This window comes from Stegodyphus dumicola, chromosome 10 (genome assembly GCF_044657685.1).
Source record: "Stegodyphus dumicola isolate Sdum_Otavi_A_Nest chromosome 10, ASM4465768v1".
Classification (NCBI taxonomy): domain Eukaryota; kingdom Metazoa; phylum Arthropoda; class Arachnida; order Araneae; family Eresidae; genus Stegodyphus; species Stegodyphus dumicola.
This window is the reverse complement of record NC_140777.1, coordinates 177,288,875-177,314,452: the sequence shown is the minus strand read 5'-3', so window position 1 is coordinate 177,314,452 and position 25,578 is coordinate 177,288,875. Positions and strand designations below refer to the sequence as shown.

Genomic DNA, 25,578 nt, shown 5'->3' with positions numbered 1-25,578 from the left:
TAGAATTCGTACGACGAACAAGTGCAGCTACAAAAACACAATATATCTAGTCTAAATCACAGACGATACTAAAAGAATTACAGCCGAAGTCAAATGTTTTCTTTTTTCTTTTTTTTTTTTTTTCTTTTTTTTTTTTTAAATTGTGCTACTGTTGCCAGTGTTAGAAACAAAAAATTGATGTGTGCACGACATGACTTCCTTCTAGGGAATATTACCGTATTATACGCATTTTTTTCTTGCATTTCATTTAAACTTATTGGATTGGATTAAATCTACTCACAATAGAATAAATGCACTCTTTAAAATTCATTATATTTGTTTACCATAGCGCCACTCAGGCGCTAGGTTCACTAAACAGCGTTATACTTTTTTCATATTATAACTCGGAATCCACAAAATCTATATCATTTGAAGAGTTATCTCATCGTTGCCACATGTTCTTTTCAAATACTATAATAAATCTAGAATGTTGTATAAAAGAAATAAGCAAACAAAACAAAAATGAAACAGTTTTTCACAGACGATTTAATATTTCTCACTCAATTAATTCAGTTCTCACATCGCGAGTAGGCAAAAATACATAAAAACTCAAAATATCTATATTAAAATTACGAAGTAAATCTTAAACACTTACTTCCTCGAAAACATTACAGAAAGGACTAAATTCGCAATAAAATAAATGAAGGCGTTATCTTTGTTGTTGCAAAGCTTAGTCTCCCTAGATTGGCAACAAATCTACTATTTTGCTGTTTTGAATGTAAACAACATGTCCGCCATATTATTTAAAAATTAGGCTTAACTGCAATTAAATAGCTTTCAAATTGTTGATAATTGTACAAATATTGCTTTCAGATTTGCTAAAGGCATAAAAACATTAACCGGAAAGTAAGAACAATATAATTCAATCATTTTTAAAGCAAAAAATGCACAATTTACAAACATATAAGAGTAAGGAAACTGAGATCACTGAGCCGGGTAACAGAGTGGATATATATATAAATATATTTATATACGTTTGGTGCGGCCGATTGCAACCAAAATATGAGGTGCACATCTACATGTTATAGCAGTCCTATATACGAAATTTCAACGTTCTGAGGTTACTCGTTTTTGAGTTGTGCGAGATACGTGTACGTACGAACAGAGGCCACGAAAAATTCTCTTCGGAATTCATTTTAAATTAGTTCAAAAATTTTGTTTGGGAAAAAAGAGTCCTTTTTCTGTCCTTACGTACAGATGTCACGCAAAAACATCGTTAAATTGCATTCGATAGCGATGAAAATGGATATTTGCGTTGAAATATGATGCTTGAAACTTTTCGCGATTACAATACTTCTTTTTTGCTTCGTACAAGGAAATAAAAATTGTAAGTTTTATTAAAATCCGAGCTTTAAATTCTGGATTATTTACTATTTTATGCCAAAAGATGGGCAGTGAACATGAAATGGTTTTGTTACATTTCGGAGTAATGTGGCTATCTGCAGATAAATTTAAATCGTCGTTTCGAACTTCAATCAGAAACTCAAATTTTCCTCCGTGATTCAAAATTTGAATTGCTAAATTGTCTACTTAGTGAATTTTTGTTGGCGCGTTTACCATATTTAGCTGATATTTGTAGAAAGTTAAATGAATTAAATTTAAGATTATGAGGACAAAGTGTTAAAATTTGTTTATCGCTAGAGGTAAAATCAATGCTACGATAAAAAAATTGGAGATAATAATCAAAGAATTGGATAATAATATTTTAAGCTTTTTTAGCGATTTTAGAAACTTTTCTAACCGAAAATAATTTGAAAATAAAGAATAATTATCCGACATTAAAAATCATTGTTTCTCCTTGATAAATAATTTCAAACGTGTATTTTCCGAGGATTATGGAAAAGAAAATTGGTTTAGAAATCCATTTTGTTCGAATGAACCTGAAATTTTATCTCATGAAGAGAAAGAGCAGCCGTTAGAAATTTTCTGTGATCGAAATCTAGCTAAAGATTTCAAAAATAACACACTTGTTAATTTTGGCTGAACCGAAAAAAATAATTTAAAGACATTTCAAAAAAAGCTATTACATTTTTATTGCTTTTTTTGCGCAACCTATTTGTGCGAACAAGGATTTTTTTCCATGTTATATTTGAAAAATAAATACAGAACGAAATTAAAAGATGATCCTAATTTGCGACTAAAACTAAGTGAAATAAGACAAGACATAAAGAAATTAATCTCTCTTAAACAGGCCCAAATTTCACACTAAATTTTAGAATTAAAGCTTTATATCTTAAATTTTGCTAATTAAAATGGCAACCAGTATTTACTAATACTTTTTTATGTGTGCATATTTAATACAATAAGCCAATAGGCTATACAATTGGAAAAAAATAACTTTTTTAATATTTCTGTTGAGAAATTGAAATATAATCATTGTAAAATGTAGTGGTGGTACTAGAGTTATTCAGTTTTTGTTTAGATAGTAACGCATTAGTCAGAAGGTTGAGAACCTCTGCTTTATTGCCTTTATAAGATTATCTGAAATTTATTAATAATGAATTTAAATTTTTGGTGTTTGTGAAAAATTAGTTCTAAATTTCTTTATATATATGTATATTTCATTTTTACAACGTGGTTCTGGAAAAAAGATAGATTACCTTCAAGTATTTTAACGGCTTTTAAATTCCTTACCCCCTTAAATTAATTATATATATATATATATATAAAATAAAAATATGTAAAGTAGCTTAATTTAATTAATTAATAGTTTCTTAAAATATAAACCGGCTTATAATTTAATTTAGTAATAATCCCTTAATTCCTCATTTAGCTTGCGTTACGCTAATGACGTAGCTAATTCGGAACCCAAATTAAAACTTCGGCGTAACTAAATCAGAACTTGAAATTTCGAGAACTGAAATCTTTCTCTTGGTGAACTTTCATGTTGGATAACTGCGTACTTTTGCTTCTACCTCTGTTGTCGCTAAGATGCTGCTTCATGCTATTCTTCCTAACACAACAGTATTTGAAATGTTACTGTACCGAAGCAGAAACTTATTAGTGCGCCAAGTGAATTGCGGCTGCAAAGTCAACTGAAATAAATGTTAGTATTCCATATATCTCGGTGGTTAAATTTGTTCTTCATTATGGATCTTCGTTCTACGCCGTCACTATTGCTACGTCTTTTTCATTACAATGACGAAATGCCATATTTCTTAATCTACGTTGTACTGTCATTGGGTTATTTTAGAAACAGGAGACATGAAAAATGAGCAATGCCCTCGCCGGGCATTGCCCGAACCTGCACCTCTCGAATGCGCGTCGAGTGTACTATCGTTACCCCCCGAAGACGTGCTGGATGAAGCGAGGTAATATCTTATAATGTCACCGACTGCCTTTACAGTTTTCATTACTTTTAATTTTACTTCATTACATCTAAGTCTATTGTTTAAATGTAGTTTGCTTCATTGTAAAATAAATAATAAGTTTGCTTATAAGGTATTTCTCCCACCTTCTTAATATGCCTTCGTGGTGTAGTGGTCGGCACACTCGGCGCGTATTCGAGAGGTCCGTGGTTCGAGTCTCGGCGAGGGCATTGCTCATTTGTATCTCTCCTGCTTCAAAGAAGTCCCAATGTCTGTATATGCTTTATTGTAGAATAAAACAAACTATATTTATTACCGCCTTTAATCGAGCTCACTGCACCTGTAATATTTAATGCGCTGTAATTGTAACTTATTTTATAATAAAGTAGCTTTTATTGTAAATTGTTCAATCATAGCTCACGTCTGTCATTCAAGCACTACTTTTATCAAAACAGTTTCAAACAAAATATAAATACTTCTATAACATTGGAAATTTGTGAAGAATTTCGTTAACGAATCATAATACTTTTCTGTGTAATGCATGCTTTGTTTCCACATTTTCATGAATTGCCAATCTTTGCTAAAAGATATAAATGTGTTATTCATTCAGATAAATACAAAAGACCAAAATATAGATTAATATACTTTATTTCCGTAATGCCCGTGACAGGAAATATATTTACAATTCAGTGAAGAAGTGGTTATGTTTATATACAAATAAGCTCGTTTGACCAGCATCGGTTATAATTAACCAATTATTTCCCAGGTTTTATTTTACAGGTAAAGCATCATTATCTGGAATTCCTGAAAGTAAAAAAAGTTTGGTATTAAACATAACCCAACATAAATTGTCATTATTTCGCTTATGAGATTTACATTGCAGTAAAACTGGAAAAGAATAACAGTTCTTTTGTTACTCTAAAACCTTTAGTACACTTTTCGTTTTAGTCCAAAGGGACAATTTGCCCTGAAAGAATTTCATTTTGGCATTTTGCGTTGAAAACTATAAACGGCGAATCTCTTTTCAAATTGTTGACATCCAATATTATCGCTCTGTATTATAGTTAAAGAAATTAAATAATGAAGAATCTGCATGAATGTATGTATGTTTTCTGCATTGTGATAAAACAACGATACCTAGAGCCATCCGAATTTGAGTAACGTAATCTTCCATAGAATATGGGCATGTGGAAGCCCTAATTTGAATTTGAAATTATTTTCATTAACGATTTCATATTTTGAAACACTTCAACGAATATTTGATTAAAAAAACTAAACGATTTCAAAGCGAGCAATGGCAACACTGTAAGAAAAAAAAAATATCTCCAGCGCGCGAGACTGTATCGGAAATTCTAAAGACAGTCTCATTTTAAAATTATTTTGCAATATTGTTGTTGAACTGAATTTTATGGTTTGAGTAGGCTGAACATGATATTTAATAAATAAAGGTAACACACAAAACGTTAAAAAAAAACGCCTTTTGGACATAATTTTAAATCTGAAACCTTTCAGTTTTTTTTCCAGTTAGATTTAGTGATTAGAAATTTAAAATTTTGCATGCATTGCATAACGTGAGAGTGCATAACGTGAGCCGAAATTCTAGAAATCACGAAAGTACAATATTTACATAAATAATGAATACTATTTTTCAGAAAGACCCAAATAACTGTATGCCTCTATTTATGAAACAATGATATTTCAAGATTGTTCTTAATGCTGTGTTATACATGATGATCTGTAAAGGAATTTACTTCTTTAAATATTGAGTATAGGAATGCACTTTTGCTTATAAAGTTTCTCAAAAGTAAGGAAAGCAGATGTTATAAAAATTATTTCGTACTGCGGATGAGAGGGTTCTGATAATTTTTCAGCACCGAAATAAATGTGAATTTTCTCAAAATATATTTCATATGGCTGGAAATAAGCAAGAAATATGGAAATTATGTACTATTTTCTAATATTTTACATTAAAAATCTGTTACCATTATGTTGTGCATTAAGAATTCTTTTTTAACGAGCAACAATGAGCCGCAAGTGTATAACGAGCCGCAAGTGAGTATGTTCACACATTAACGATACGTTAAAGGACGATTTGTTTTACTTTTCACTTAGGTGGGGCGCAAATGCAGAAAATACACAAGAAAGGACAATGAACAGAGATGCGGGCAAGAAAATATATTTCCTAATATTAAGTTGATACTGAAGAATCGTAATATTTAATCTGAATGGAAGTATGGAAGGTGTAGTGTTCGAATGTGAGTAAGCTCCTTTCGGTGAAAATAAGAAAGATTCCTTTGGTGAGAAAAGGGAGAAAACAAAGAGTCTTTGCCCACTGCAAGCATCATGAACCATCTGAAGAAGAGTTCAGGTCACAGTCCTATAGTGGCATCTCAACCAACCTGAGGTGAACATAATTGCAGATCTGTCCAAAGACGATGTCATATTCAGGATTATTCTAAAGAAATGGGAGCAGGAGCATGTGAAGTCCAGTGTTTAAATGTGAGTAAGCTCCTTGTCGTGTTGTGAATATCAGAAACTTACTCCTGGTGACGAAAAAGAGAATACAAAGAATCTAAAACTATTGCAGTCATCAAGAACCTTCTAGAAAAGTATCCAGGCCACAGTCAAAGAGTGACATCCCGATCAACTTGAAAACAACATTCCTATTTACTAGCAACGCCATCTAAAACTCCTAGATCATTCTGAAGAAAGGTAGAAGATAACTCTATCTAGAGTCTTGAAATGTGGGCCTACCAAAGAAACCAAAAAGTGCAAGATGGATGGTCTGCAAGGACAGCAGCAGCTGGTTTTCCCTCTCCAGTGGACAAATGGGAAAACTTTGACTAAATAGAATTGAAAATCCTAATATGTCTTACATAGGTAGAAAATTTAGAAAATTCCTTCTCCAACATGGTAATTTCCAAGTGGTAATGTTTTCAATATTTTATAGATTTTTTATTATTTTAATGTTCAGCGCTATTTGACGAAGTGTATTAAAAATATTTCCATATTAACCTATGAGAAGCAGTATCTTGAAATTCATCACAGTGCATACAACAAAGTTATTACGTTATACTTACTGCTCCTAGATGTCTTAGTATTTGCCATGACCTCCACCTTGTGCTTGGTTTCCTGATGAAAAACTGATATGTCCGTGACCACCATAGAGGATATTCGGTTGGCTCAAAACCAAAGGTGCTGAGTAAGCTGGTACTCCAACTAAGCCATGTCCGTAAGCGTGAAAAGGTGCTGCTTGGTGGTAGATGACGGTCTTCTCATGCAAACCTTTAGATAAAGGAATGGCTGATACCAAACCAGCGTGGGCCCCCAAATATCCGTGGCTGAGTCCAACATTAGCAAAATGCAGTTTCTCCAAATGATCTTGAGTGGTTGTGAGTTCTCTTGAGACTAAAACAGGTCTTCGGATTAGGATTGGCTGATCATGAACTACAGGTGCTTCTTTCACTACTGAAGCATGTCCTAACAATGGTGCATGTCCAATAACTCCTACGCTATGAGCATGTCCTAAAAAAAAAAGGAATTCAAATTTTTCATTCTGCCAGCTTACAAATTAAAAGTCAATATTTTGAAACCGTAAAATTTAGTAAATGGTGCGTATTTTACTATTTTTACCTTATTCGAAGTATTCTAAAGGAAACAAAATTGAAGTAGCTTTTCTTGCGCATGTTTATAATATTTTATTTATTATGTTTCCATGATTCATTTTAAGATCTCAGATCGTATAAAGATGAAAACTGCTCTGTTATTTCGGAAATTTCTAAGACCAGTTTCTGCTCTAAGAGGTGATTAAAATGTTTTTGAATAATACTCAGTGATATTGGATTCAGATTAAACTGTTGTAACTTTACATAATCAATAACAGGTCTCTAGAAAATAAAAGGTTCAGATGTCAGCATTTGAGAAATAAATCTGTGAATCATGATTAGGTTTAAAGTTTAGATTTAGAAAACTGGGTGAAGCATTGACCATCTATTTAAGTGCGGGTGCACAGTTTAATTTCACCAAACTGTTAAAAAGTTTACAAATTGTTTTAACGTTCTATTAAATAAATAAACAGACAAATTAGACTTGCCAATGATCGATTTTTTTTTAGAATTTTACTTCTTGCAGAGCGATAATTTCACAAATATGTTTATGAAATACGTACACTTTCTCATCCTGAAGCCCTTTTTTTCCAAGCTTTAGGATTCAGAAAATGCTATTAGCCTGATTGCTACGATTTGGAAATTTTATAATTACGTGCTCATGAAATTTTTCAAAAATATTTTCTCTGTTCTTCAAAAGATAAATTTTAAAAAGTTACAAAAATTCATAACTGATAAGTGATATTATAAAAAGGTTTTTAAAAAAGTCCATGGGTATAGTGTCTTGCGACAAGAGGGCGCTTAAAATACTGCAGGACCGAAAGTCCTCTCGAGAGATCGGTGGTAAGGGATCTGGGATAAACAGTCCTCAGATAGATCCGATCTCAAGGGGATTCTGATCTAACGAGATGCACAACTCTTGTTTTGGTAACGAAAAAATTTGTGGCTTGGATTTGATATTCATATCAGATAAACGAAATAAGTTAAAAATATACATTGCGACAAAAAATAGGTAAATAATTTTTATTTAGTTATGTATCAGTTATTTGTGTTATTGCTTATTTTGTAGCACACATCCTTTCGCCATTATTTTAATGTAAATTTCCGATCGCGAAATTGCTTATGCCACGGATTTTCTCAAGTCCCTCTGTCTGGCGAATTTTGCTTCCTCCCCCCATTCTGCGGTAAAACTGCTATCCTTTCAATAAAACAGCGATCATGAAAATTAGCAAGGTTTTTAAAACCACACGAAGGACATTTTCAAGCATTATATCATTCACCTATATGGAAAAAACTTTCGGACAGATAAGACTTAAGCTTTTCGAATACCGTGTGAAAATTTCAGCATTTCTTCCTTCTATACAACGATGAAATATTTCATTGTGGTTCAAAGAACAGTTTCACGGTCAAGGTTAACTCTGTTAGCCGAGGGGTAAAGGCCAAATAACAGGCTTTGCCCAACTAACCCAGAAACCATTTGCCTTATTTATTTGTCTTATCGGAACACTCACTGCGAGGAAAAAATATCTATACGAAGAACTTTAATCTTTCTATATTAATCACTTGCAATAATGAAATGAGTTTTTAAACTTTCGAAGGAGATTTCTCTTTGAAGTAGCGTAGCATCATATTTTCAGTACAAGAAAAAATAATTCTTTAGATTGTGATACCTGCTAGTTAATATTAATGTTCATAAAGATATATATACTTTAAAGTTCATATTAATATTCTTGAAGTTACAATTAGTACGTTTTCTTGTCGTGTTCTAGTTCTGTTAAAATCAATACAGTTATTTATTACTACTGCTACTACTACTATTACTACTGGAATCATAATTAATTGCCCCATTTGGTAAACCAATACAGATGTGTTTACTTACAGCTATCAGATGTTTGTTATTTAAAGAGAATCGTTTGGATCATCAAAAGAGTTAAAATGACTTTAAAAGCAATGAGAAATTAATCCAAATAGAACACTTTCAAACAGCTTTGCTTTAACTAAACGAAAAGCGTTTCGTTGTTATTATATAAATAAAGTGAATTAATACAGAATTTAATACAAAATAAGATAAACTAAACGATTGACGTAATGAATTCTTACTAAAGCTTTAAGTTAACAACTTAGAACTTTCTAAACTTGACCTTTTAAAGTGAATTGTTTTTTAAAAAAAGGCTAACTTTTTTTAATGTCCTTCAAGTTTACAGTTGCCAACTTGTTCACTTTGAAGTCAAATGGTCTTAAAAATTAAAAGAATTCTGTACGAAGCTCAAATATCATTGTTCTGCACGAAGATCGGAAGATGCATAAAAGTTTTTGTGTATGCATATCGAAAAGTCTATTTCTGATTAAAAGCAGTGTCAAAAACTATTGGTGAAGAAAGAAAAGTTTTCTTTCATTTTCTTTCTTTCTTCCCATCTTTATCTTTTCTTTTCTTCTTTACGAAAACCAATAAATTGTTAATTCTACGTTTCTGATGATTCAAATGAAATGGAATAATATTCTTATTATCTTTCATATTAAATTAGTGTATTAGTTCATCATTTTAGAACTGTATAAGTACATTAGTACTGCATTAGTACAATTATTATTACTGTATTAGGACAATGTACTAGTTCTTATGAGAACAAATCGCAGTACATCATATTTTTTAAAAAGAGTTGCTATAATAAGTACACAGTTGAGTATAATATAATAAGTACATAGTTGCTATAATAAGTACACAGTTGCTATAATAAGTACACAGTAGAGTTGCTATAATAGTACACACATAAAGTCATGACAATTTATCTTCTGAATGTTTAATATATTAAAATAAGTTGGAATATTTTATTTTCATATTTAATAATTACAGTTTTTTTGTTTGTTTTTATGCTTACCGTCTCAGCATAGAATTATAAATCGTCCCTGAAACACAGAGATCTTCTTCCTTTATGAATTTATTCTGAAGTTTTTGAATTATTAGTCCAAAGGGATTTGAATCCCGAAGGACTATTAGTTTCGTTTTGGCATTTTGCGTCGGACTCATAAATGTCGGTTCACTTTTCAAACTGTTGCCACAAAATGTTAGAGTCCTGCATTATATTTGAAGAAATTAAATAACGAAAAATCTGCATAAATGTATGTATATTTCTCGTATTGTGATAAAACAACGGTACATAGAGTCATCGAATTTTGAATAACGTAATCCTCCAACGAATATGAGCATGTGGAAGACCAAATTTGAAATTTGAAATTTGTTTTATGATCGATTTCCTATTTTTTAAAACTTTGACGAATTTTTGATTAACAAACTCAAGGATTTCAAAGCGAGCAATGGCAACGTTGTGCAGAAAAAACATTTTTATCTCCGGCGCGTGAGTTTTTGTATCGGAAATTCTAAAGATATGCTCATTTTAAAACTATTTTGCGATATTCCTGTTGAATTGAATTTTATGGTTTAAGTACGAAGAACATGATGTTTAACAAATAAAGATAACGCACAAAACGTTAAAAAAACGTAATTTAATTTGGACGTAATTTAAAATCTGAAACATTTCAGATTTTTTTTTTTGTATTATTTAGTTGCATTATATGGCATCGGATATGTATTAAAGCTTTCTATATCTTAAGATGTCATAAGATATTTATTTATTTTAGCTAACCAATTATTTTGTGTTAAGTTTCATCTTTGCTATCATTCTCCCTTTACGTTTTTCTGCCCGAATGCAAATTTTAGTTCGTGCGTACTCAAATGAGGTAGAAAGAGAGTGCTTCTGAAGGACACGTTACTAGTTGTAATTCTCCAATAGCAGTCTGTCTTCGGCGTCGTTTAAAAAATTCTTGCCAAAAATGCTTGTGACGCCAGTATAGGTTTGAACTAACTTGCTGGTTAATATTATCTGCTAGCCTTTGGCTAACTTCTGACTTAGCTTAGGTTAATTTGAAATGCTATCTTTTGAGTTTAAGCTGACTGGTTTTGTAAGCACCAGGAGTGCCTTCGGTTAACTATTTGAGTTCTTATCAAAGGGTTTTTTTAACACCCTTCTTAGCTTCTCTGCTTTCTTACAAGACACAGCGATAACTCGCTTTAGTCTTACAGAGTCTCGGCCTAGTGTATGCTTCTCAACAAGGCGAGACTCTGTAATATTATCAACAATTGTTCTCGAAGCGAAACTAGAGTGCGTAAGTTCGCCACAAATATTTTGTTAGTTTTTATAATTTGTAAATAAGGTATGACACAAAGTGATCTCATATTTCTATGTTTTCAATCCATCCGTGAACGTTAGGACAAAACTTTAAAGATTTTCTTACCTCCAAGATCCAAGGCTTTTCCTCCGTATCCACCACCACCCAACAAAACTGGTCCAGCCGAGTGAATGCCATGAAGAGATTTTCTGATATATAGAGGCTTGTCGCTGTCCAGTATGATGGGTTCTTCGTCTAACAGTGAACCATGGACGTGACCACCATGGCCGCCATCAAGGATCTTAGGTCCATCCAACAGAAACTTTGCTGAGTTCAAGTGTATCTTCGGGTTATCCAAATGGATTCTGGGAGAATCTAGATGAACGTTTTGGGGTAGGCCGTTGTTATTTTTGAGGTGTGGTCCATATGTTGCCAAGCAAGTAGACAGGCAAAGAGTCAGAAGAACGAATACCTAATTAATGACAAAATTTTAATATGCATAAAATAAACTGTTATTTCTTGACGTAACTGTTAATTTGAAAGTTCGTTAATCAGCAAAAAGAAGAGACATTTCAAGTGGAATTAGAGACTGATTGGAAATGAACTAAAGGCTAAAATTATATTCAAAAATTCAATTTAAAATGAGAAGTTGAAACATTATTTAAATTAATTCTTCTTTTTCAGTTTTAAATTACTAGCCATTTCTACATCCTTGTACGAAGTAAAGGAAGTATTGTAATCGCGAAAAATTTCGAGTATTATATTTTCAATGAAGATATTCATTTTGACCGATCTCAAATTTATTTAGACGATTTTTTTTTCGTGACGTCTCGGACAGAATAGACTTCCCCCCTCCCCGAAAACAAATTATAAAATGGATTTAAAATGGATTCAGAAAGGAACGTGACGTTTGCACGTACGTATGTTATGTATGTATCTCGCATAACTCAAAGTCGATTAGCCGTAGAACATTGCAATTTTGTATATGGGACTGCTGTAACATCGAGTTGTGCACCTCCCTTTTTTGTGTCAACTTGCCGCACCAAACTTATATATACCCACCCTCTTAGTCGCCTCGGTGAGCTCTATTTTTTATTCTTATATTTTATAAAATTTTTTATTCTTATATGTCGATAAAATAGACATTTTTTGCTTTAAAAGTGATTTTTGTTTTTATGCTTCAGCAATATGCCTTTCGTTAATCTGCCTGTAGATTATCAACAATATAAAAGTTACGTCAGGCCTAACGAGAGCCATTTCTTTGTATTTGAATCTCTTAGTGGAATAGTGAATTAAGTCAGTGGGTGCACCAATTTTAATGTCTTCTTCCACGGTAGGACCAAAGACTAACTTTCCTTTATGTGCACCGGGAATTTTGTATTCGTGCCCATAGGCCGAATTGCTTATTTTTGCGTTCAAACTCTAATTTTAACTGTCCAAATATTGTTTAACTGATTTCAACTGTATTTGGTATTTTAGTTTTTTTCTACGTTTTAGAATTTTTAACGAAGGTGTTTTGAGTGTTTAAGTATTTGTGCCTTGCCGCGAAGTTAGGCACAAATAAAATTGATTGAATGAAAAATATATTTGTAATGGAATTCGAGTTTAAATGAATTGCAGCAAAAAATGTGTGCAATTTAATAGAAAGTCACGGGGCGTACACATCAGACTTTTTACTACATGAGTGCATAAATCATGAGTACTACATGAGTACATACTACATAAATCCTCGATATGGAACTTCGTATTTTACGGAAATGGAACTTAAAAATAAAAATGCCATTCTAGCAAAAATGAAAAGTTTCCACTGCATAAATGATATATACACAAACTGAAACCTTTTTGAGATGACAACGCCCAGTACCAACTGCTTTGGCTTTCTGGCGAAATGTTCATATTCAAGAACGAGATATTCATTACCGTTAAATAATTATGGCTACTTTCATACGACGTTAGAAATTCTAGCCATTTACATAAATTCTGTTCTTAAGAAAGTGGTTGCTAGAACAGGTTTTTACGGTGGAAATGGTGAAAATAGATTTGTTGGGATTAAAAAATGAGCAACAAGTATATTTGCAACTAACAAAAAAGATTTCAGTCAAAAATAATTTCGTTCGTTACAATTAATTGTTCATAAACCTACTAGCGTTTTTATGTTTCGCTAATCTCAAAATGCTATCTCTCCTTCTTTTCCTATCATTTTAGACGTCCTACTTTCGATCGGGTAGTCAAAACGAATGTTCTTGATAACGATCAAGAGAGGGCGCAGCGTTCGCTGCTCCAAAGAGCATCAAACGCACGCAATCATCTCAAAATAAATCATGCAACAGGTTTTAAATAAAGTTCAGCTGCCTTTGAGTTTCGTGGTCAAGTTTAACTGCGGAGTTTCGTCACAAGGTAAAAAACTGCAAAGTGAAGATATGTTATTACATCTTTAATTTCAGCTGAAGCCCAGGAAATAGCATTTGCTTTCGTTTAAAAAAAATATGACGTGAAAGATTTTTGTCAAAGTTTGACATAAATTCTATACAGAGTTAAAATTTATATGAACTTTTAGATAATACAAATGAGTAATTAGTACTATAAACACTTTTACTGTTAAAACCTTTTCATAAGTACACTGGAAAAAAAAAAAAAAAAAAAAAAAAAAAAAGTACAGTTCTATATCTCCCGTTCTATTGAGCCGATTCACGAAATTCAAAGTGCATTTTTCATGTCTCGAAAGCGCGACGTAGGATATATATTAGATTTATATATAGCCATTGTTCTAACATAGGGATTTTGGCACAAACTCCGACTCTTTTTGAAATGACATGCCAATATTTTTCCATATTTCGATTCTACGACTCAAATTATGCTTAGACATTAAATTTTGTATAACTTGGTGCGACATTTACGAAGAAATTCAAAAAATTATTTTGGCGTACTTGTTCCAGTTTGCGCCAAGTATAATTCACTCGGCGAACATCTTAATTTATAGCAACCCATTTTCCTTTCCTTTTTTTTATTGTAAACGAGCGGGGAAAAATAAGGTCATCGCTCATTATTTAAAATAATTTTAACAAAGTACGTAAAACACATTTGGCGTTATTATCGCTTATAACAAATATGCCAAATTTTAAAACAAATCAATATATAAATTCCCGTATATCCTAGAAAACTCTGAATACAAAACTCTAATTTTTTGCAGGTATGCTTAGAAATACATCTGCTTTAAGATGATGGTAAAAATTTTATAGGTAATAATTCATTTTTTTTCGAAAAATTAATAAAAATTATTTAAAAATAAATAATAAAAATGGGCTAATTTTATTTGGAATGAACCTAAATTTCGAATTTTGGAAGAAGGATTAGGATTATTCAATTATGGCAAAGCACACGTGGGCTATCTGCCTAAAGGGAGGGATGCCTTCGTAGAGGACTTTCTAAGGAAAACTGGCTCGTATACACGTTACACACGGGAAAAACCCCGAAAACGCCATACAGCCCGCCCGTTCGCGGGATTCGAACCTCGGACTCGAACTACCAGTGTTTAGCGTCTTTACCGCTCGGCCGCTGGTGGGCTTTGGAAGAAGGAATCACGTAAGTGTAATAAAAAAGAGTTATTAATAAATATATATCAAATTCAATTAACATTGAGGAGCTAAAATTTTGTGAGTTAATTTTTTAAAACTGCTCGCGCGATTTTTACAAAACATGGCAGTGTGGCATCATTTGAGCTGTAGAATCGAAATATGGAAAAATATTGGCATGTCATTTCAGAAAAATGTCCGATGTTGTGTCAAAATACTTATGTTACAACAATGCTATATATAAATGTAATACATTTTTTGGCACTAAGTCACGCTCTCGAGATATGAAAAAGGCAATTTAAATTTCATCAATCAGCCCATAGAACGGGAGATATAGAATAGCCCCATTTTTTTACTGCGCAATGCACATAACTGTAGAAATAAGTGCGTTTCTTTTATCTTTAATAGCTTTCTAATATGTGATCGCAGTTGAGAAGAATAATATCTAAATTACTCTAAAATGAAGTTAGGTTAGGGTAAAGTACTAAGGCAAAGCAATTTCGATGGTTATCTTCCTAAGCAACGGATGCTTTCGTGGAGGATTTTTTGAAGAAAACTAGCTCGTATTCACGTTAGACATGAGGAAAGCCTGCCACTGAGTTGTAATTTAAGTTGCTCACAACTCAACATCCTTAGTTAACAGTTAAACTGCCCGATAGTGAGCACAGAGAAAAATTTGTAAGAACGTAATTTTGATATCGTAAAAATGATACAGTAAATACTTAAAAATTTCAGAAATTCCAGCAAATCTGCACTGAAATTGGAAAATTTCCCAATATGTGTAACCTATTTTATTATTACTCAAATGGCTAGGCAAATATGCAATTCTCAGAGTGTTGCCATTTAAAATGTCATTAGATCTTTCATTTATCTTTCATATTACAAGTAAAGCTGTTTAATAAACTAAATGAATTGGGAACTGCAACCGTACTTCTTAATAATTTATATCTTTATTTCATTTTTAATTGTAGATCTAACTGATATAACTTATAATGCATTAAACCTACAAAATTTACAATAAATAAAACTGATGATCTTCATGATCATTTACAGTAATTAAAAAAAGATGTTTCTAACCCCACCTAACATTCGTTTTTCTTTATTCTAAAGCAGACTCGAATCGAGAGTCCAGCTAGTACTGGAATGAAGAATGTCAGAAAGCAAATATGGATTGATTTCGAGGAAGGTAACTGGATTATAAAACGTATAATTTTCATGAAATTTTTTTTCAAAACAGTGCTTAAAAATAAAAAAAAATGCATAATTGGTAATTTTTTAGCACTGTACTATGGTATGCAATTTTAGTTTCTTTCAAAAAGTTTATATAATTTTATTTATTCTTAAAAAAGAATGAGCTATAGGAAAAATAATGAAATTATTATTATGTAAAAAGGGAAGAAAAAAATTAATATTAAAATTCATATTTATGGCTATACCTAGGAAGGAACGATTTCTAACAGGGTAGTTTTAATTTTTTAATCTTTAATTACATTTAAGAATTATATAAAATGCTAATTTCGATAATAATTTCTGAACCATTAATTTCCGAAACAAGCAACTTTTTTTCAAAAGAGAAAAACCCAAAAATAAAATTACTAAAGCAACAACCTTGCGTTTGGTGTAGATTTAGTCAAGATCTCCAGTTTCGAGGGCACACAGGTACAGGTTCCTCTTCATCAGGAGCAAAAAATCCGAAGAATGGGTAATTTTAGTTTATTAATTAATTTAATTTTAAAATAGAGTTTATAAATTAATTTTAGTTTAATTTAAGTTTTTGAATCATGCGAATAGTACTCGAAACTTTTTTTCCAAGGATTAATTTTTTTTCTAATTCTTCAAAATGAATATTTACATTCAATTTTAATGCACATATTATTGGATATATCATTAGAATAACTCTTCCTTTTATAAGGCACAAATGCTATTAATTTTTTGAGAAAAGACCTAAATTAAGATGTAATATTAGAAAGTTGGCAGAACATTCTGTCTGCCGCAAAATTCATGATTTCCGTAGGATTGCAGCAAAAATTTCAAATTCGAATTTAGATTTGCTTAATTATTATTAAAAGAAAGAAACTATTTCTTCTCTAAGGTGATAATTATAAGGATACAAAATGAAATTATTGATAAAATTAACATATCCTTAGATGAGATCCTTTGATTAGTTGATAAAATTAACAAATCCTTAGACAGATAGACCTCCTAATGATAACACATAAAATAGAGAAAGTCAATGCTTATACTTACTTGTGATAATCCCATAATGAAGTTAAAAATCCTGAACTGCTGGAAGAATCTTAGAACTATTGCTGAGATTAGCTAAGTCGGTTCTGGTTGAATGAGCCATATCGTCGAGGCATTTATATACCATCCCGATCGCATATAGGTCAGTGATGAAATTTCAAGAGGAAGTTCTACAAGTTGAAGAGTAGGGGGGAAAGGAAAAGCAAGAGATTTCAGTCCCAAAAGGAGTAGTGGACGAAAAAAAAAAAAAAAAAAAAGAAAGAAAAGACACTCTAGACCTACATTTCCTAGTAGTGATGAGATAGAAGATCTAGATCATTTGGGCAGCGCCCCTGCGGACAAAACCCCCTTCTGGTAGAAAGAGACAAGAGAGGAAGCTCATTCATCAACCAAACCAGGTGCGCGTCACAGAAAGGATTTTTTTGAAGTGCTCGCTTTTGATTATGCGTGATGGGAAAGGTAAGAACTTCAAGACGTTTGTCGAAAAATGTTAATGAAGGAGGTTTTCTCATTCGTTGTCCTGTGAAGTGATTTATTTCGCGTAACCTATCTTTGACACTTAACTTCATTCATCGTTCCCCCCCCCCCCCTTGGACAAGGTGACTCTTGCTAATGGAGGTTGCTGGAAAGTGTTTTGCAAATAAATTTTAACTGAAAGAGACAAGGAAATGCGTAATGTGGCAAAAGAGGCTAAAATGCAGCTGATGACTATTGAAATGACGATTTTAATATAGCGTAAATGCGAAATGGCGGAATCTGAACTTCGTGTCACCTACTCACGACAAGGAAGTGTCTGAATGGAGAAGTTTTGTGGTGATTTAAGAGGCGGTGGGCCTTTTTTCTATAGTGGCAAATTATGTCATTGTAGCCATTGTAGTTTCCTCTCTTTGCAAAATATATTTCACAAGTTAAAAACCGAAATAGACATTTATGCAATTTTTTTTCTTGCTTGCGTTCAAGGATATTGTATATTTAAATACAGAATAAAACAGGAAATCGAAAACAAAAAAATATTTTTGAAATGAAATCTTTCAAACAAAATAAAAAAAAAAATAGGATTTAAAATGATATTAATTAGGCTTTATATCTCGTGAAATCACTACTATAAAACGTTGCTTCACTTTGCAAATTGTTGCCACCGAATATTATCGCCCTGTCTTGTATTTGAAGAAATTAAATAATGAAGAGTCTCCATAAATGTATGTATGTTTCTCGCATTGGGATAAAACAGCGGTACCTAGAGCCATCCAAATTTGAATAACGTAATCTTCTACCGAGTATGGTCATCTGGAAGCCCAAATTTGAAATTTGGAATTTCTTTTATTATCGGTTTCATATTTTGTAAAACTTTAACTAATTTTTGATTAACAAACTCGAGGATTTCAAAGCGAACCATGGCAACGTTGTACAGAAGAAAAAAAAAAAAAAAAAAAAAAAAAAAAGAGAGAGAGAGAGAGAGAAATATTTTCAGCACGTGAGACTGTGTATCGGAAATTCTAAAGATTCTCTTTTTAAATATTTTGTGACATTGCTGCTGAATTGAATTTTATGGTTAGGTGCGAAGAACATATTTAATAAATAAGGGTAACACATAAAACGTTAGAAAACGCCCCTCTGAATAATCTGAAATATATATAATATAATCCCCTAACATAAATCTAAAAGCATTCATATTATTTTTGTTCATTTAAGCTAAGTATTTAAACGACTAGTGAATTGAATAATATCCTATTAATTTTTCATAAAATTGAGAGAAAAAGGTTAGTTAAAATTTCATGAAAAATTTTCACAAAATAATTTTTAATTAAAATTTTAAAATCTTTCAATATTCTCATATATTTTATTATAAAATAATTTTTAAAATTTGAATCGATGCGAGAATTGGGAGACTGAAAACTATCATGCCGGATTAGGAAAAAAGTTTGTTAAGCAATGTCATTTGGATTTTAAAATTATTATTTAAATTAACCAGTTGTTTTTAATTTCAGTCTTTACTATAACTTCTTCTTTCCGTTTCCTCGCCAGAACATAAATTAATTAAATAGTATTTAAAATGAGGTTTTGGGATTGTGAAACCGAGAGTGTTTCTGCCTTTCACTAGCACGTTAAGTGCCAGCTCGGATTAGTTGTAATTATTCTGCTCCGCGTTTTCGCTGCCGACATTTGAATTTGATAAGCAGGTTAGAATTTCTGAGCCAGCTTGAATTAAAATTTAATTGTGTATTCTTTGACTTCGTTTTAAACTGAAATTTGACTTTAGTTGTATCAGTACAAGTCGTGGCTGATTTTTGTTATCACAAGAATATGCACTTATGTTGTAATTTCTGTTCAATAAAAATAATTTAAAAACCTTTTTATGGCTTATAGTTAATTTAAACATAGTGAAAATTCGCTTCATGCCGGATCGGGTTAAGAATTTCTGATCAAGTGAAACCCTATAGAGTTTAAATGAGTTTTCCTGTACCAATCTTATTATTTTTTTTCACTATTGCAATCTTTGACGACTGTGGTTGCGATCCGTAATATTTCTAATAAATACATGTAGTTGTGCATATTTTAGCCATTTTGTGCATTTTTATAACTTTCAAGAAATCAGCGATAAAATAAAATCATTAACTAATAGTCTCTAAAAATTCTTGATATTTTACGCAAATATATGCTGAAGTAAAAACTAACAAAATTTATTTGCCTTTTTATTGATTATCTTTTTATGATCCCTTTAAAGTGAAATGACAATGAAAATAAAGCATTTTAACTCAAAACGAAATTAGAAATATATTTCATTTCTTACAAGAATGATGCAAATATTATTTATAAAATTATCGCTCATATAATGATGCAAATAATTTTCATAAAAAAATTTCAATTAAAATATAGGGTATAATTTAATTGAGATTTAGTTGTATATTATATGAATTAGAGATATGTTTAAAAATGAAAATTAAGATATAAATGTTTAAAAGTGTATACTTATTTCTTTCCTTGTCTCGGCTATTTAAGCATTATACTGCTTCAGTTTGAAAGAAAACTTAAATACCTTAAATGAAAATCGAATGGCAATACCTGTCCGACTGGCCAATTTGCCAGGCCATAAAGCCACATGATAAGTGAAAGAGTTTTTGTTTCCTGGAATGACAACATTTGCTATAGAAATGACAACATTTGCTAATAAATATATTGTTACGTGCTTACCAGTTCCTAATAAAATGAATGCCCACAAGTTCCATAGCAGTTTAATAAAATTAATTTTTTATGAAATGAAATACTTCAAATTCTGGAATTTTCCACAGAAATACTCGTACAGGTTTTCAGAGTATCACAGCGTACAATTAGTAGCTACATTTCAAACTACTAAGAACGTTAAATACAACTCAATGTAAAGCGCATTTAGAGAAGCTAATCCGGAGGTATCTCATTTCGCGCTGAATAAACTGAACTAACAACTCGCAGCAACAGTAACTAAACCTAACTAACAGTAGATGCTCTCGCTCTCTCCGGTCTTATATAGTTTTCACCCGGCCACCGAGATATTTCTAGTACTTTCTGCTCGAAATTGCTGGAAGACAATACGAGGGTCGAATTAAGGTTACAGCTAACATAGTGGTCAATTACAGTCATTCAGTTTCAACGCACATTACGGTGATACAGGGACCGGACCAAAATGTCACCAAATGCCGTTGTCAGCTTGACGATATCTCGCCAAATTACCGAGATATCTCATTTCGCGCTGAACTAACAACTCGCAACAACCCATTTACTCAATGTTAAATGCACGTGCGTTGTATTCTTACTTTTCCGGCATAGCTTTAGATTTTTCGCGTTATATTACACAGAAAAACTACATTAATTTCACGCATAACTGCACTAAAATCCTCTATCTATGTACAAAATTCGTAACAACGTTGTTAGCTTATTGTAGTATAACAGTATAACTGATAACAAGATGTTAAAAATAGAAAAAATAAAGTACATGTCAGTGATATTTCAAACTTCATGTCAGTCGAAATCGTATATTCAAATTTAGACATTTTAAGAGTTAAAAGCTAATCTCTTCCTTTTGGAATCTCTCGGTTTTAACATATTACTCTAAAAGCCACAAGTAGATATTTATAGCATTTAAAATCCAGTGAAATGGTTTTTAAAAGGAAAGCAATGTTTGAACTAATAAAAATTTTTGCGTAGTACGAAGTGAAGGAAGTATTGTAACCGCGAAAAATTTCGAGTATCATATTTCAAGGAAAATATCCATTTTTTCCGCTCACGAATCTGTTTTAACGATTTTTTTGCGTTATATCTGTACGTACGAATAGAATTAAAAACTATTTTTTTTCCAAAACGGACTATAAAATGGATATACAATGGATTCAGAAGTAATACTTTCTGGCTGTCTCTACGTACATACGTACGTATGCGTATATATCGCATAACTGAGAAATGATTATTCGTAGAACGTTGAAATTTTGTATATAGCACAGCTACAGGATGTAGTTGTGCATCTCCCTTTTTTGGTGGCAATCGACCGAACCAAAAGTAAATATATATTTTTACTACTTAACTTCAAATATATACTCACTTTATTACCTGTGAGCTTAGTTTTTTTTATTCTTATATGTTAGTAAAGTGTGCATTTTCTGCTTTAAAAATGATTGAATTATGTTATTGTTCTTATTTATTCTTATATGTTGGTAAATTGTGCATTTTTCGCATTGTAATAGAAAAGAAATCCTATCTGAGTAAAATTTTGAGTAGAAAAGTTATTAACAATCCATCACTATGCGTAAAATGTGAAAAATGTTTACAATACTTCTAATTATCTCTTCTAGCAGGCTGAAAAATAAATTCTGCGATTTAAAAATAATAATTTTTGCGGTAACATAAACTTATTTAGCACTGCTTATTATTGGTTGCTCAATATTCAAGGATCATACTTCTATCTGCATTCATGCATGAAACATTTATCAAGCATTACAGCATTTGCTTTCTAGCTAATTAGTCTGAAGTCCCCAAACTACAGTTTTCTTAAAATTGAAGCATTAGATAAATATCTATATCTTTAACAATGCTAACAAGAGCCATTCAATTAGGTATAGATAGGTATATCAATTAGGTGAGGAAGGTAAATCTCAGTTAAAAGAAAAACATCTTTTAATGACCATCAGGGAAGCTTTTTCTGTTTTCTTTACTTGCAGTAGCGCTCATTTTAGGAGTTGTTGCATGTGATCTATCGAAACTCCCACGCAAAATGCACGGCGAACTTTCTGATTTATGAACCAGATCTGCTGAAATCTGATTTATTAGCATCCCATCCCACTCTGACAGTTTTAGTAGCTCACCTGAAGATCCCCTGCGAATAATTCGCAAAAGTAACTTATTTATAACGCTTCCTTCTGGGTTACCAGTCGCTCACAGCAATAGGTAGAATCATTACGAAAAAAAAAAAAACTTTTTTGTGAATGTATTCAGATCAAACCTTTCAAACAGTTTGTGGAAGGTGATATATGCATAGTAGAATGACTCATTTTTGGATCTAAGCATTCATTCAGAAGTAGCTGCAACCGTGTTTGGCTGCCTTTTAAATGAAAATCACTTTTTCTTTCGATTCATAGCAGCAGGAAAGAAATACTGTGGGCATGAAAATTGCAGATTTGGGTCCGAAATGTAAATTACAGTAATCATTCAATCGAATGTAATCAGTTTTGTTTCCTATAAGGAAGAGTCATACTGAGGCGGAAGCATGCTGGAAAGTTTGATTTAAAGTGATGCTATTTGATCATTTTATAAGCTATTTCTCCCGCCTTCTTGACATGCCTTCATGGTGTGGTGGTCTGCACGCTGGGCGAGTATTCCAAAAGTCCGAGGTTCGATTTCCAGCGAAGGCGTTGCAAATCTTTCATTTCTCCGGCTTTGCCAATTAACATAATGTCTTTACAATTTCCGAATCTAAAATTTAGTTTCTTCTCTGTAGTAATTCACAGGGTGATTACAATTAAAGTTTCACTTTTAAAAGGCTGTGGAAAAAGAATCATTGATCAGAAAGAATAACCTGAAATTTGACCCGAATGTACAAGAAGCAATGGGAGTTTTTAGGCGAAAGGAAAAAGAAATCCAAAATTTAATCAATAGATGGAACTGTGCTTGCCATCATATACTAACAGGAAGACGTGACATGCGCACCGCATATTTTGTTTTCCAATGGCGGTCTCTAACCGTTTATAAGCGTTGACAGTTACTAACGCCGACCCGAAAGCCGTGGTCTCTGTATTATGGGGGCACCTAATAGGTGGGCCACCGTTTCCTCCTATGAGGGAACTGACAAATTATCCATGTCATCTCTGGGCCCTTTGGTAAGGCAGTCAGAAACAGAGTCACTAACCAGTTCCAGTTTGGGTGGCTACGCACCGCATATAATGTCCCAATCACATTATGTTTCGGCTACGCGGGACTAGATGTCGAAAGGGACAATTCTCAGAACCTGCACATTTCCAGAAAACCCGCCTAGCTATGTTACCATTTTTACTTCTACAAAGACTTGAACGCCAAGCAGGAAACGATTATCGCTCAGATTGGGATTACGTGATCCTTCAGAAGCAGACTTTCGTCTGATTGGTTGATGTCTACCCGAGACATTTTCGGTGAGGTTTGAAAAAAATCCCGCGAAAAAAATATGTTTGCCGTAATACGAAAAATCAGCAACAATAATAAATCCCTAAGAAAAACTTTGATCCATGTTTTAAGACTTTTTTCCCTCTTCTTTGATGATAATAATCTTTTTAGTGCAGTCATTTAAAGGCACCACAAATTTCTATTGTGACAACATTTTCCCATTGTTGTCGGGATAAATGTTTCTCGTAGAGAATTTTGCAGCGCGTTCTGCGTTCGGCTATATGTCGTGGAGAAAGCCGATGTACACTGCGAAAAAAAAGGGACAGTTCTTCTCCCGTTCTGCTGGGCCGATTGATGAAAATCAACTTGCTTTTTTCATTGCTTTCTCGAAAGCATGACTTAGGATATGTATTAGATTTATATATAGTATTGTTCTAATGTAGGTATTTTCACACAAAATCGGACCTTTTTCTGAAATAACATACCCATTTTTTTCCATATTTCGATTCTACGACTCAAATTACGCCAAACTACCAATTTTCGTAAAAATCGCTCGAGTCGTTTTTAAAAAATAAGCTTTCAAAATTTTAACTTCTCAATGTTAATTGAGTTTGGTATATACTTATTAATCTCTCTTTTTTTATTAAATTTATTTGATTCTTCCTTTCACATTTCGAAACTGAGGTTCATTTCAAATAAAATTCACCCACTTTTTTAGGATTTATTTTTAAAATTTGTATTTTTCAATAATTTTTATAAATTTTTCAAAAAATTTTTTGAATTATAATCTATAAAATTTTTTCCATCATCTTAAAGTCGACTTATTTCTAAGCATACCTGCCAAAAACTACAGTTTTTTATTCACAATTTCCGAAGATATGCGCGAATTTATATATTGGTGCATTTTGAAATTTGGCATATTTTGTTGAAATCTATAAAACATCAAATGTGGTTTAGACACTCTGCTAAAATTATTTGGAAGTAGAAACGAAGTGACTTTTTTTTTCCGCTCATGCACAATGTAAAAAGGTAGGAACGAGGTACCTTTTTTCCTGCTCCGGCGTAATGGAAGGGAAAGGAAAATTGGTTGCCACATATTAAGAAGTTCACCAAGTGAATTATTCTTGGCGAAAACTGAAAAAATTTGCTCCAAGATGAATTTTTGAATTTCTCCGTAAATTTAATATCTTACAAATCATTATAAAATTTAATATCTAGCCATAATTTGGTCGTAGAATCGAAATATGGAAAAAAATTTCCATATGGCATATCATTTCAAAAAAATTCCGATTTTGTGTCATAATACCTATGTTAAAACAATGCTATATATAAATATAATATATATCCTAAATCGCGCTTTCGAGACATGAAATTGAATTTTGTCAATCTCGGCCCAGTAGAACGGGATAATATAGAACGTCTCCCCCCCTTTTTTTAAGGCCCAGTTCTATATCTCCTGCTCTATTGGGCCAATTGACGAAATTAAAATTGCGTTTTTCATATCTCTAAAGCGCGATTTAGGATATATATTAGATTTACATATAGAGCATGATTCTAGCATAGGTATTTTGACACAAAATTGGACTTTTTCTGAAATGCCATTCCAAGTTTTTTCCATATTTCGATTCTACGACTCAAATTATGCCTATTAAATTTTGTAATGTTTGGTCCCGAATTTACGGAGAAATTCAAAAATTTATCTTGGCGTATTTTTTTTCAGTTTTCGCCAAGAATAATTTACTTGGCGAACCTCTTAATTTATAGCAACCTACTTTCCCTTTCTTTTTTTCACTGCAGACGCGCGGGAGAAATGTTATCGTTCATACAAATAATTTGAACAAAGTGCGTAAATCACGTTTGGCGAAAAAAAGCTGCCTCATTTCAAAACGCTTCAATATGTAAATTCATGTATATCGTAGAAAATTTTGAATAAAAAAACTCTAATGTTTTGCAGGTGGGCTTAGAAATACATTTACTTTAAAATGATGTTAAAAATTTTATAGCTTAAATTCTATACAAAATGTTTTCGAAAAAATTATAAAA

At 32.1% G+C, this 25,578-nt stretch overlaps 1 protein-coding gene and 1 long non-coding RNA gene across 2 annotated transcripts in view; one reads left to right on the top strand and one right to left on the bottom strand.

Annotated features, from left to right (window-relative positions):
* Positions 1-25,578, top strand: part of LOC146995211 (uncharacterized) — a 361,401-nt gene that overhangs the window by 80,781 nt on the left and 255,042 nt on the right. The window lies entirely within an intron of this gene.
* Positions 3,978-17,089, bottom strand: LOC118183011 (uncharacterized). Its single transcript, XM_035352406.2, has 4 exons — positions 16,936-17,089; positions 11,243-11,588; positions 6,428-6,872; positions 3,978-4,151 (listed from the first exon to the last, which is right to left on the bottom strand). The coding sequence occupies exons 1-3, from the start codon at positions 16,948-16,950 to the stop codon at positions 6,442-6,444; spliced, it is 792 nt and encodes a 263-aa protein (XP_035208297.2). The 5' UTR covers positions 16,951-17,089; the 3' UTR covers positions 3,978-4,151; positions 6,428-6,441.